Below are 14,974 nucleotides of genomic sequence, written 5' to 3' on the forward strand. Positions count from 1 at the left end.
GCGATGTAACAGACCAAACAGTACATCACTGCCCCAAGTTGTGTCACAAGGTCAACTAATCATATGTGTATTTCAATTTAATATTTTAATCTTAATAAAAATAAATATGGTGTTAGTGTTGAGATTAATGTTGTTAAATAATTTTCTTGATGAGTGTGCCAAAACCTTAAAAAAGGGTAGTTCGGAGTACAAGGTATTCCGTGTTCACGTAGGATCCAGGAAAGAACTGCACCGAGGTGTGTAATGTAGACGAGAGTATTTATTTAATTTTGTTTCCTTAAATTCATAATTATTAATTTTATTACGTAGGGATTAGTATTTTTCCTTTTATAATAAGCCAAATCAATTAACTAGTCTTTTTTTCAAAACTTCCTCCAACTTGTTATGTTCCATTGCAGATCAAATGAACTAATTTCAATGCACTTCAATACTTTCCTCATCTAATTGTAAGTCTTTCCTAAAACTTTATATACAAATAATTCATCAAATAAGAAATATATAAAAGTAATTTGGAGAAAGCAAGAAATAACGATTGGAATCTATCATAGAATCCTTTGCCCTTAATTTCCAAAACAACCCTATTTCCAAATTCGTCGTGTTTATCCTTTTTTGTTTTCTTCTTTTGACATATCCATTTTTTTGACCTCCTTTTTTCTTAGTAATTCTTTTATTTAAATATCTAGATATTTTCTTTTTTGTTCCTTAGAGAAGGGGTTATTGCAATTGTTTCGAAATTGCAGAGTCTCCACCTAGTAGACCCAAAGTCCACCCATTTTGGAGGTACACTTTTGTCCTTCACAAAGCCTACCTGTACGAGCATCCAAACTATTTCACAAACCAATAAAATAGCGCCACGTGAAGTAGCAGGTAATTTTCTGTGAGATGGACTGATCACCCGCAGGTGAGATAAGAAATTGGGTCAGATCTGGTAATAAGAGAAGTATAAGGGGCCTATAAGAGCAAAACAAATCCGCTGCATTTGAATCACACCAAATTTATGGATCAAAACCCTCGCTTTTTATATTTTCTCTCTCGAAACCCAAACCCCTCTTTCTCTCTCTAATATTTGGCCTCGCTTTTGGGTGGCGGCTGAAACTCTCACTCCACATACCCGTTGTCTCCCTCTAGGGTTTTACAAATCTCTCCTCCATTTTTGAAGATCTATCTTGTGTTATGGCAGCTGTTGCTCCTTCTGCTGATCGTATCCTTATAGATTTTACTTATATGGGTATTCGTTGTTTTTTTCCTTGTTCAAATCTACCCTAAGTTTTGATTTTTACTTGCTTTGTGAAGATATGCATTAGATATAGGTATATCTATGTTTTATGGGTAGAATTTTTATGTGAGTCTATTTGGATTCTTTAGGTTATTGTGATATGCGTTGCTGTTATTTGCTTGATTTTTTTATTGGTTTTGTTTTTGTTTGGTGAGTGATTTATGTGTTGTAGTCTGTTGAGAGCCTCGGCTTTGAAAAATCATCTGTGTTTTTCTATTTTTTAAAATTGGTTTGTACGTGTGTTTATGGTGTATATAGGCTGTTTGAGTTTTTTTTAAATACAAAAATGTTTTGCAGCTGGTATATGTTGGAAAATTTTGTAGCTGATTTGGTGATATGTAACTTGGTGTTTTCTATTAACAACAGTAGAAATTAGGTTTGGTGTTGGTTTAATATTTCTTTTCTAAATTCTTTAATTATTTGGAATTGCGGATATGAAGAGTTTATGGGCTAATTTTAGTAAATTTACATAATTCCAAAAGATGTGTGTTGTTCAGTACAAATTGATTGATATGCTGGAATTGTTCTTGGCCTAGTTTGTTACTGTGTTTTTGGGCTAATTTATGTGAAAAAGTGCTATTCCTTTACATTTACTGCTATAGAAGCTGCAGATTTGCTGCAGAAGTTGTCATTGGATTCTCAAAATAAGACACTTGAAATTGCAGAGCCAAAGAAAAAGGTACCCTTTTAGTGTGTTTTTAAAAATTCTTTTATTTTGGTCAATTGCTCTAAAGTTCTTAATTTGAAATTCTGATATTTTTTCAGCCTGTGGACTCCAAAGACGTGGGAAATGGTCAGATCCAGCCAGTGGATCGGTCAGTTACCCCTCTTTTCCCGGACTTCATGGATCCAACTTTGTGCTATGTTCCTAATGGATATCCCTCATACTATTATGGTATTGTTGATATCATCTGAATTGAATTTATGGCTTCACTTTGTGTCAGAACAGCCTATACGTACCTCTGTTAGGATTTTGCTAAAACAATTATACATCTGTTAGGATAATGATGTTTTATTTCTTCACAATATAGCACATCACTTGGTTCATACTGACATTCCTTTTTATACTGACATTCTTTTCTATTCTCCTATAGGGTATGATGGTTCTGGTAATGAATGGGAGGACTATACAAGATATGTGAACCCAGAGGGAGTTGAGATGACTGTAAGTTATTCTGCTTGCGACGCTAGCTACAGCACTTGATGTCTTAATCTATTTACTGGATTCAATATTTGGTGTCACGTTGATTTTGTTTATTATTTATGTATTTTGGTTTTGATATGATGAAAACACAGGGAGCTTATGGGGACAACGGGTCATTTATGTATCAGCATGGCTATGGTTATGCACCCTATAGTCCATATTCACCTGCTACTTCCCCTGTCCCGACTGTGGGGCATGACGGCCAGCTTTATGGAGCACAACACTACCACTATCCATATTTCCAGCCCCTCCCTCCAACCAGTACTCCATACACTACTCCAGTTGCCCCGCCAAAAGGTGAGATCGCCACCTCTGCTGCTGCTGACCAAGCACCATTGTCTGTGGATTCTGCTAATGGAAATTCTAATGGCATTGCAAATGGTGGTGTAAAGGGAAATACCGCGCCTACGCCTGTGAGGCCTGTGAGGCCTGCATTCCAGAATTCATCCTTAAATGCTAATGGCTCTTTTGGACGGGGTGGTGCCTTGCCTGGAGGAGTTGCTTCGGGCTATCAGGATCCTAGATTTGGTTTTGATGGTGTAAGGTCTCCAATTCCATGGTTAGATGGGTCAATGTTTACTGATGGGCTCGCTAGGCCAGTGGCGAGCAATCCTATTATGCCTTCATTTTCAAACGGCGGTGCTGTTCCATCATCAAAAAATCAGAATGTTCATCCACATCTAATGGTATGTTGTATTCTAGAATATTGATCTGTTATTGCACTTCTCATTACTGTCTCCTTCGTGAGACTTAGAAGCTCCATGTTTTGTACTTTATGGTCAGTTCATTTTCTTGTTGGAACTGACACTACTGTTTCATTGTCAGGGCTTGCACCACCCTAGGCCCTCGTCTGGCATGAATACAACTAATGGGTATATGAATACGTTGTATCCCAATAAATTTTATGGGCGGTATGGGAACACATTCAGTTCTGGCATGGGATTTGGATCTAACAGGTATGATTCTCGCGCTACAGGTCGTGGGTGGACACCGGTTGACAACAGGTTTAAACCCAGGGGTAGAGGAAATAGTTTCTATGGCTATGGTAACGAGAACATGGATGGTTTAAATGAGCTCAACAGGGGACCAAGAGGTAAAGGTTCCAAGAATCAGAAGGGTTTTACACCAGTTGCTTTGGCAGTCAAGGGGCAGAACATCCCCCTAACCGTAACCAATGATGCCGAGAAAGATAAACCAAGCCTGATTCCTGACAAAGAACAGTACAACCGTCCAGATTTTCCTGTGACATATACTGATGCCAAGTTTTTTATCATCAAGTCTTACAGTGAAGATGATGTGCACAAAAGCATCAAATATAATGTGTGGGCTAGCACACCAAATGGTAACAAGAAGCTTGATGCTGCATATCAGGAGGCTCAACAAAAGTCTGGAGGCTGTCCTATCTTTCTTTTCTTCTCGGTGAGCTTTCATATTTGAAATGTTTCTCCAAGTCTTTTTTGGTTTAATCCGGGTATAGAAGGATTTACATGTAATTTCGAATTGTTTTGGGTTCACATCCTCCTTAATTTTGATTGCTTATTTTTGGTCTTTTTATCCAGGTAAATACAAGTGGCCAGTTTCTTGGTGTTGCGGAGATGGTAGGACCAGTTGATTTCAACAAGAGTGTGGAGTATTGGCAGCAAGACAAGTGGATCGGCTGCTTTCCTGTAAAGTGGCACATTGTGAAGGATGTACCAAACAGCTTGTTGAAACACATCACGCTGGAGAACAACGAGAACAAGCCTGTTACCAACAGTAGAGATACTCAGGAGGTATGCCACGTGCTCTAATATAATGAGCCTAGATATAAGGGTAGTAATTTTTGGGTGATCGAGTGTAGTATGTCCTGGCTCATTTGACCCTTGGGTAATTGTGAATTATGTTTTTACCAACTGTTTCACTTATTCCAAAAGAACATGGTTTTTACCAACAGTTTCACTGTTTTGTACAGGTTAAAATGGAGCAGGGCTTGCAGGTGATAGAGATATTTAAAGATCATATTAGCAAACAGTGCATCCTTGATGATTTTGAGTTCTATGAGGATCGTCAAAAGAGAATCCAGGAAAAGAAGGCCAAGCAGCAGCTTTTCCAGAAGCAGGTAGAATATATATATATATATATATATATATATATACTAAATTTCTGGCTATGAAATGAATAAAAAAAAAGAAAAGATTATGATCAGGTGCTTTCGCTATTGCATTTAGCAGTAATCGATATCTTCGTGGTAGTTATCTTCCTCTTGGTAGTAAATAATGCTCTTCTTTTTGGTTGTCTTAGTCGCACGTGTGGGAAGGCAAAGCCACTGAAGAGAAGAATAAAGACAATTCAAACGGCCAACTTAAATCCCATAAACTTTCAGAAGTTTCTGCTGTTTTGAGCAAGGAAAGTTCACCAGCCGCTCAGTCTAATGGAGAGGTCAAGCTTGTGGAAAATGGATCAATTACAAAATTAGGAGACGATGTGAAGGTTGCTAAACTAGTCACTGTATCCGACAAGAAACCTGTAGCTAAGGGGATAGCAAATGGGGCTGTTAATTGATGCTAGCTTCAGCTGATAAAGGGTGGTCAGTGGTTAACAGGCCCTAAAATGGAGCATTAACTACATGATTTGCATGCAAGTGCTTGGTTAGATCTCATAACCATTGGGCTGCCCTTTTTGTCTTAAGCTGCATTTGTAGTTGGTTCTTGCATTAAGAAATCTCCACAGAGAGGTCAATAGTGGCAAGGCTAATTCATCTGCTTCTAGGATTTCAGGAAGTATGGAAGCCCCATATATCCTCATAGGCAAGTTTCTTTACTTGGCTTTAGTTTCTGACTGGTTTTATACCTTAGGGATTTGGGTTTTAGGATAATTATCATTTTGTTTTTTTGGTTTCTTTCGACTTGTCTTTTTGGTCCATTTTTTTTCTTTCTCAGTTGGGTTTTACAGTTGGGGTTCATGTTATTATTAGTTAGTTTGGCTCCAATCCTATCTTGTACATCTAGATCCGTCTGTTGCGGCATGACAGCAGTGCCTTTTGTACTAGTCAAAAAGAGCTAGAAGCAAGGTGGGAATGCATTGCAATATAGTTGGCTCATAAGCTTTTGATAGTAGTGTTTCATCTTTTTGTTTTTTTTTTGTCAACGGTTTTGTATTCATGTTAATTTAGTCAAATCGCACCTAATCTGGGAACGAACTTGCATGTCGCTTTATATTAAAGGTAGTAGGTGTTCTCACTTAATATTATGGGAATGCTTTTGCAGTACTAATTCAAGAAGTTTTTGAGAAATGTTCCACATTGTTATGAGCTCGTTCTCTTTTTGCAGTAGTTTCATTAGGGGTGAGCGTTTCGGTTGTTCGGATTGAATATGAAGATTTCAGTTTGGATATTCGGTTTTGGATTAAATAAATGACAATCCAAATAAGCTCGGATTGGATTTGAGTTTTTAAGTTTGATTTTCGATTAATCGGTTTATATATTTCGAATTTTCAGTTGAGCCTACAAGTTCTGATGTTTCTTCTTATAAAAATAACATATCCATTATAATCTTATAAATGGGGTTTGGTATGTAGACCTTATCCTTACTTGGCAAATTAGAGAAGGTGTTTTCGATAGACTCTCGGCTCAAGAAAAGGTGAAGAGAGAAAAAGGAAGAAGAGGAAGAAGAAAGAGGAGGAAGAAAGAAAGAATAGAGGGACAAAGGACGATAACGAAAAGGGAAAAATGACAACAAATAAAAGAAAAAGTAGTATCAAATAGTAACAAACTAAAAAATACGATACACAGAGCGAACATGGAACTCTCGTCTACCTACCAACTTACTACCCTAATCCTCGACCTTCACACCCTTCTATCCTTGGTCATGTCCTCAGTGAGCTGAAATAACGCCATGTCCTGCCTAATCACCTCTCCCCAATACTTTTTCGGCCTACCTCTACCCCTTCTCAGCCGCGTCACGGTTAGCCTCTCACACCTCCTAACAGGAGCATTCGACTCTTCTTCTGCACGTGCCCGAACCATCTCAGCCTCAACTCTCGCATCTTGTCCTCCACGGGGGCCATTCCCACTTTGTCCCGAATAACTTCGTTCCTAATCTTATCTCTCATGGTATGTCCACACATCCATCTCAGCTTCCTCATTTCTGCTACTTTCATCCTCTGAACATGGGAGTTCTTGACTGGCCATCATGATTTAAGAGTAAGTTCTACAGAGTGATGGTTAGACCTACTATGTTGTATGGTGGTTAGACCTACTATGTTCTAAAGTATTCATGTTCAATTACCTAATAAGTTTCTCATTCTCAATGTAATCATCCAAATAAAATATTCAAGTAATGAAATCATTATCAAGAAAATACAACAAAGACATAAATAAGGCCAATAAGAAGTAGCAATAGTAAAACTATGTCCAAATATAAAGTATTTTAACAATAAATTAGTAATTAGTATTGGATGTATGAGATAATGTCTAATGGGTAGGGTATTGGACTTATTACTATTGGTATATGGATAATGGACGAAATATAAAGTATAAAAATTACGGATTTTCGGATATCCACAAATCTGAAGTACCAAATTCAATATCCAATCCGAAATCCAAAACAATTAAAAATTAAATCCGCAATCCAATCCGTAATAAAAAATCCAAACCAAAAAATTCGAATTTCGGGTTTGCCCAAACTATGCCCACCCCTAAGTTTCACATTGTTTACTGTATTTAAGAGCAGCACAATCTGGATATTGTTTTCTTGCTCTCGATCATATTCATGTTGCTTAATTATCCGTTAAGGATGTATGTGTGAAGTTGTCTCCAGAGAAAAAGAACTAGGGGTGTCAAATGGACGGGTTGAGCCGATTTTGGGCGAGTCAAAACGGGTTGAGTCAATAATTGGACGAGTGAAAAATTATTTGGGCTAAGATGGACTGAATCAAGATGAGCTAAAATTTGGGTCATAACCCAACCCACCTAACTCTTATCAAAATTTTACTTAATATGTGTTGTTTTATTATAAATTATATAATTACTAAATATAACTTTTCTTTTTTTTTGTTTTGTTATGGTCATATATAACATATCAAACAAAATTTTTTTTATGTCTAAACGATTTTGGAAAAGTTACTCATAGATTAATTTGGACAAAATCAACACAACTTTAAATGAGTTGAGATGAGTTGGTTAAGCTGGGCTAAGTTCAATAAATGGACGGGTCAATAATCAACCCAACCTTGAGCGAGTTGGGCAGGTCATTTGATCTTGGGCCAACTTTGATGACCCTAAAAAGAACAAACATCTAGAGTCTCGACAAGTTCATTGTAAATTCGGATGATGGAGTGATGACGAGCGGGTTAGGCTAAGGTATAATAAAGTTTGGTTGGGTTTGGCTTGACACGATGTTGTTAAATGTTTGGCAAAACTCGGGCTCGGCACTAGGTAAATTTGAAAAAATTGCATGGGGCACCCTATTTGGTCGCCCCTTTTTAACTTATAACCATTTTTGTTTTTCCTTTTGCATCCGTACCCATTTTTTTGTTAAAAGTATTTTAAAAAGATGATATAGCCCTTCTTTAATAAAAGACTATTGACAAATTGCACGACAAAAATTTAAGCATGTTTAGGCTGAAGTTTTAGGAAATAAACTAAAAAATTTCAGCTTGTTTAGACTGAAGTTTCAGATAAAACTCAGGACAAAACTGTAGACTGCGTTACAAAACTTTAGCATGTTTTGGTATGAAATTTTAACAAATGAACTAAATAACTTCAGCATGCATTAGCAAAAACTCTTTAGAAAATCACATACTGCAAGACAAAAACTTAAGCATGTTTAGTATGAAGTTTTAGCAATGAACTAAATAACTTAAGCATGTTTAGTCTGAACTTTTAGCAAATGAACTAAATAGCTTAAGCATGTTTAGTATGAAGTTTTAGCAAATGAACTAAATAACTTCAGCATGTTTAGACTGAAGTTTCGGATAAAATTCATGACAAAACTGTAGACTGCAGGATAAATAACTTCAGCATGCATTAGCAGGAAGTTTTAGCTTCAATGTGAAACAACTTCATGGTATATTAGCATGAAGTTTTAGCTTCAACATGAAACAACTTCATGCTACATTAGCATGAAGTTTTAGCTTCAAGGTAAAACAATTTCATGCAAGTGTGATTCTGAAGATGAATCTGGACAAACTTCTGATTTTTTTATAAAGTTGCTGAGAGGAGGGGAGGAGATCGTTTTATATCTTTTGTCAGGGGTGTAATTGTCATATTATTATAATTTTTTTGTGAGATGGTTACAGAATCAATAATTTTAAAAAATAGGGTACATGTTAAAAGGTGGTACAAATATAGGGTACGCCTGCAAATTCCCCGGTAAATTTGATAAGCTTGACTGGGCTTGGCTCAGCTCACCATCCAGGTCAGGCCTAGTCCTAGTAGCGCTTCTTGCACGTTTTATTATTTTTCTTTAGTTAGATAGATCAAACTATAAGACCCTTTATAAAAGGTTAATTGAAGGTTGGGGATGGTTTGTTGGGTGAAATTCAAAAATAGCCAGATTTACAAGTGGTAATTGAAAAATAGTCACAGTTTCAAAAGTAATCGTAATTTAGTCACATTTTATGTAAAGATCAATTTGAACGAAAACACTGTACAAAATTCAGAAAATATTCCAGTATAATATACTGGATTTCCATCATAATATACCGGACTTCCAGCATAATATATTGGATTTCCAGCATAATATACTGGTCCAACGTAATATGCTGGAAGTTGATACACAGGTGCTCCAATCTCCAATATATTATGCTGAAACTTTTCGTGTGTTGGAGTTCCAACATAATATACTGAAAGTTCATACACATGTGTACCAATCTCTAATATATTATGCTGGAACTTTCCGTATTGCAGTAAAATAATGGATATTTTTCAATGACTTTGCAAACACAGGCTATTTTTCAATTACCAATTCGAAACTGACTAGCCTGTGCTATTTTTACTGGTTTATTGGTACCATTTAATGTTTACCGGATTAATCAATATTTATATCTTCTAATGCAGCAATAAGATCTTATTTGTAATAATTGATTTTATTGGTTGGGATTTTATTTGTAACTATTTTGTGTTAAATGTATTAACATCTGATAAATGTTTTATCGTTCAACACTCAAAAGATCGGTATTCAAAGTAATATTTGGCACATTATTATGTCTAGATAGTTAACTTATATTATACATTTTTAAATATTTAATAAAAGTTTTAATGCATTTTCTGTAACTTCGTATATTTTAATTTATCTTCAATCTTCTTATATTTTTAAAAGATATTCGAATTCAAAATACTTGTTGTATACGGTCAAAATCGGTTTTCGACCTTCGAACAATTAGTCAAGATTGGAGCGTAATGAACCGAAGGCCATCTTCATAATATCGATATGAGATCCGAAGCCAGGTTACCAAGCTCAAGTTTCGAGGAACAAGTAAATACCGAGCTCGATTCCAAATCGAACTATGATTTGAGGCGGTGTTATCGAGCTTAAGAGTCAGAGACCGACCAATTCCGAGCCAAAGTCAATACCGGGCCCCAAGTCAATATCGAGCTCTAAACCTGGAAATCGATCAATACCAAGTCCGATCAAGATCGAGCCAAGAGACAAGAGCCGTTACAGCTGCACTAAGGGAGAGAATCTCGGCGGAAATTAGGGAAAAGCTAATCTATCATGGGATCCTCACTATGTATTTTTAATTATATCTAAAGTAACATCCCTCCACTATAAGAGAGATAGTTATTATTTCTAATGGAGGGAACATTGAAGGCATTCTTATACTTTTATATTATTCACAGAGAAAATATACTGATATTGATATAGAGATTATCCTTTTTGGGCTTAGTACATTGATTTATCTTGCTTGTTCATAAACATCTTCCACTCAGTTTGGTTTGTATTTCATTCCTTATACATTCAATACTCAATATATTGCTACTTATTTTTCTGATTTGTGCCAAGTTATACCACGTACTCTTAGAACTACGTATAAATTCAACTTTATCCGTTTTTCGGGTAAACACTTGTGTTCTTCAAATTAAGTCTCAAATCTCATCAAATGATAGATAAAACAACTTGATAAACGAGTCTTTAATGTGCTGCTTAGACAAATTCAGTCATACTGCCACGAAGATCTAAATCGTACATTCATGAAGAATTAAATTTATGAAAAATTAACCCAAATAACCGCTACTTAACCTAATAATAGTCGGTGAAGGTAAAATAGATGCATAATTTATGCATTATATATATGAGCAGAAAAAATAACTATAAATATGGTTAGCTCTTTGCGTAAAGATCCCATTTATGAACAATCAAGAGGAAGTCCTGACATGTACTATTAGACTTAATACTGGCGAGAATTTGATTATATTTATAGGTTATGCAAAGAGAACGACTGCTTTAAGAGACTACTTTGTGAAAATCTCATAACACTGGCAGTAATTAGGGGTGTACAAAAAAAATCGATAAATCACACCAAATTGATAATTCGAGTCAAATCAAAAATAAAACTCGATTGTGGTTTGGTATTGAAAAAAAAAACCCGACCATAATTGATTTGACTTGGTTTTAACTAAAAAAGTCAAACCGAAACCAAACCAACTCGATAATACATTTATACAATTTTTAAAAATATTTTATACATATAAAAATTTACTGTAATGTAATTTATAAATATTTCTTAAACTTTTTCACAGTTTTTATCCTTTAACGTATTATTTTAAGTTTGGAATTAACATTCTTGAATGGTAAATAAATTTTATAGTCCATAAATGTAGTAACGCAAACAAATTTCAAATCAATACTAATGCTAATAAAAGATATTCAATTCAGCACTAGGAATGCTGATAGTATTGGATATCTATTTTTTAGTTTTAGATTGGTTTATAATGAAAATGCATACTTAGTTTATCCTTTTTTTAGTGCTTAATTATGTAATTAATAGTACTTATTAGCTATATTTAAATGACCTATATAGTATTTTTTAGATTATGTTAATTTTTATTATGGCTTATTACTTAGTAATATTTGATTTATGCAATTTTATTATCTTTGTTATTGAATATTTTAGTATAATGCTATGACTTATCTCATATAATTGTGTTATTTTCTTGAAAAATATATTATATAGTTGTATCTTACTAGGACTAAAGAAATATTTAGAGCACAAGTTACATACTTTGTGTTATGAAGACTTTACCGGAAAGAATCTGAAAACGCGGAAAAAAAAAATCGAAAAACCCGACTTTGTTGGTTTGATTTGATTTATAAATTTAAAAACCCTACACCATTGTGTTTGATTTGGTAATTGAAAAATTCGAACCAACCCGATCTATGTACACCCCTAGCAGGAACTCTTCCGCTTGGTGTGTGACATGCGATTTCAACTGTGTCACTGGAGCACAAGAAAAAGGAGAAGCACTTCCTTTCATCAATTGTATTATGGACAGTGACCTTATTGACTTGGATTTCCTAGCTCAAAATTCACTTAGATTTGAAAGAAATTGGATAGAGTCCTGGTTAATCATCACTGGACGGATGTTTACCCGTAAAAACGATACGGTTAAATTTGTTATGTGGTTTATGAACAAACGAACTGATTTGATCCAAAAATGATAAGAAATAAGATTAAAGATGATATTTAGCAATCGAAATTGAAAGAGATGACAAGCCTGACTCCGAGCGCAATGCCTCCGAGGGCAAAGGTGAGAGCAATGATAAAGAACAAGTAAAGTTATTTAATTGAGAGCAAAAGTAAAATACAACGTATGTTTGCCAAGAATTTTCATGTCTTACAATGGCTACTTAGCCTGCTATTTATAGCTATAACTAGGGAAACAAGATCCTAGGATCAAGCTTCTCTTAAATGATAACAAAAGTGTCATTGATGAATATGTAACGGCAACCATGAATGCAAATATTCTTTGCAACGATTGCTCATTTAATGTTGGAGAATATTCTTTTATTGAATGCTATCCGATGACAAATACTCGATCGGATCCCGTATAACGACCCGATCAGTCGTTTTGTATAAATGCGCCATGTTACCCCTTTTATTGATTCACACACGTGTGTTTATGATTTTATGATTTGCAGGGTTGGTTAGTTTTGTTTCGGGAAGCTTTCGGGTTGATTTGGTCCCTTTATTCTTGACTTAGAAGTTTAAATTAGAAAATATTGACCAAACTTTGATTTTGGTAAAAACGATCCCGGAACTATGTTTTTATGTCCCCGATAGCTTCGTATCGTGATTTCGGACTTTGATGTATGCCCGAAATTGATTTTGGAAGTCCGTAGGTTGATTTATGTTGATTTATCAAAATTTGGAAATTTGAAGTTGAAAAGTTTGACTGTAGGTCGACTTTTAGCTATTGAGCTCGGAATTTGATTTTGGAACTTGGAATAGGTCCGCTATGGTATTTAAAACTTGTCTGCAAAATTTGATGTCGCTTGGAGTTGATTTGATAGGGTTCAGAAGGTTAGTTGTAATTCTAGAAGTTCTTAATTTTTTTTTAAAAAATTCATGCGTTTTAGAATTCAATTCGTAGTTTTAGATATTATTTTTGTATATTGATTGCGCAAGCGAGTTCGTATGATATTTTTAGACTTGTGTGGATGTTTGGTTTTGAGCCTCGAGGGCTCGGATGAGTTTCAGACATGTTCCGGAGTGTTTTGGATAGAAGTTGGCAAGAATCTGGTGTCTGGTGCTCTGGTGTCACAAATGCGAATACAAGTCTCGCATTTACGAAGGTGGCAGAGGAGGGGTAGTTGTCGCAAATGCGACCTACCCTTCGCATTTGCGAAGTCCACAGGAATATAGCACAACTCGCATTTGGAAACAATTGTTCGCTTTTGCGATGACCCTCCAATTCGCAATTGCGAAACTTTCATTGAAATTACGATGTTGACTTGAGTTGTCAGGGTTCGTAAATGTGAGCCCTGGTCCGCAATTGCGTGGGTTCGCAAATGCGAATCCTGTGTCGGAAACGCAACATCTGCAGCTGGTTAAAGGGCTGGGACACGGGATTTTTGAACTCATTCTCTCATTTTTGAACCCTAGACTCGGTAGGAGGCGATTTGGAAAAGGAATTTTCACCTACAAACCGTGGGCAAGTGATTCTAATCCATTTCTAATCATATTCCATCAATATATCTTAGATTTTAACATCAAAATCATGTGAAACTTTGTGAAACTTTGTCAAGCTTTTTAAAAATAAGAAATTGAGTTTTGAGAGTCGATTTGGACTCGAATTTTGAAACTAATCACATATATGAACTCGTGGGGTCATGGGTAGACAAAATCTACCATTGGACCCAGGTTTTTACCACGCGAGCCCCAGGCTGACTTTTGTTGACTTTTTGAGAAAAGTATAAAAATCTTAATTTTATCTATTCCAATTGAATTTCCTAGCATTGTTTGATGATATTAAGTCGATTTTGGTTAAATTTGAGCCTCGTGGAGGCAGATTTTAAGGAAAAAACTATTTTCGAGTGTTGAATTGGCCTAGTTGAGGTAAGTGTCTTGTCTAACTTCGTGTGGGAGAACTACCCCTTAGGATTGTTATTGTTTGATTCAATTGTGCTAAGTGAAATACGTGTACGCAAGGTGACGAGTGGGTACACGGGTTGTACGTGACATTTGACTGGTATAGGCTACTTAGACTATTTTCACGCTTTAATTGAATGCCATATCATGTTTTAATTCTCTTAGTCAATCTATTCTTACTTGTGTTAGTCTATCCTTACATTCTTTAAATGATTTCGTTAATACTTGTTCTACCTCCTAATTGGTAATTTGCTCTCGTGCTTTAGCTGAATTGTTGTCTCTTATAGTGTTACATATTATCCCGTCATTGTTAATTGTAATTATTTGAAGTCATTATACATGTTATCTCTTTTATTATTGATTATCATTAATTGAAGTTATTGTTCATGTTACCTCTTTCATTGTTGATTACCGTTAATTGAAGTTATTATTCATGTTATATCTTTCGTTATTAGGGGAACTACGTGAAGCCACGCGATGTCATAAGGTGGGCTAAAATGGATATAGCTATTTCGGAAAAACTATTTTCAAAACTTATTTCAAATATAAGGCTCACACGACGGTATAAGGAAAGAAAGTGATTGAAATTGAGAAATGTGAATACGAGACGGTACTTTGGTTATAATTTTTGATTTTACGAGGCGGTACTTCGGTTTTGATTTCATTATACACGAGGCAGTACCTCGTTGTGATTCTTGTTGTTATTCATGTTTCAAAGAGTTTTGGTGGGAATACTTCTTGTTGTTTCCTTCTTTATTGTTCTAGCAGTTTTTGTCCGTACATAATCACTGTAGCCCCTTTAGTTGATTCTTTTATGCTATTTCCATTGTTAATTTCCGGTACTAGTTCATGCTATTATCTTGTTTTGTATCAGTTATGCCTTTACTTTTCATTACATATCCATATTACATTTTCATACTGCTTAT

The 14,974-nt window shown here is 35.4% G+C and overlaps 1 protein-coding gene across 2 annotated transcripts; it reads left to right on the forward strand.

Annotated features, from left to right (window-relative positions):
- Positions 1–961: 961 nt before the first annotated feature.
- On the forward strand, positions 962–5,572 carry LOC107774054 (YTH domain-containing protein ECT4-like). Of its 2 annotated transcripts, none has more exons than XM_075243731.1 (9): positions 962–1,201; positions 1,879–1,955; positions 2,042–2,171; positions 2,371–2,441; positions 2,573–3,166; positions 3,306–3,899; positions 4,040–4,252; positions 4,432–4,578; positions 4,761–5,572. In XM_075243731.1, exons 1-9 carry the CDS (start codon positions 1,174–1,176, stop codon positions 5,019–5,021), a joined length of 2,115 nt encoding a protein of 704 aa, XP_075099832.1. In that variant the 5' UTR covers positions 962–1,173; the 3' UTR covers positions 5,022–5,572. The 2 variants fall into 2 exon arrangements, with proteins under 2 accessions (XP_075099832.1, XP_075099833.1); XM_075243732.1 differs by having other exon boundaries at positions 987–1,201; positions 2,042–2,091.
- The last annotated feature ends 9,402 nt before the right edge of the window (positions 5,573–14,974 follow it).

This window comes from Nicotiana tabacum, chromosome 22 (genome assembly GCF_000715075.1).
Source record: "Nicotiana tabacum cultivar K326 chromosome 22, ASM71507v2, whole genome shotgun sequence".
NCBI lineage: Eukaryota > Viridiplantae > Streptophyta > Magnoliopsida > Solanales > Solanaceae > Nicotiana > Nicotiana tabacum.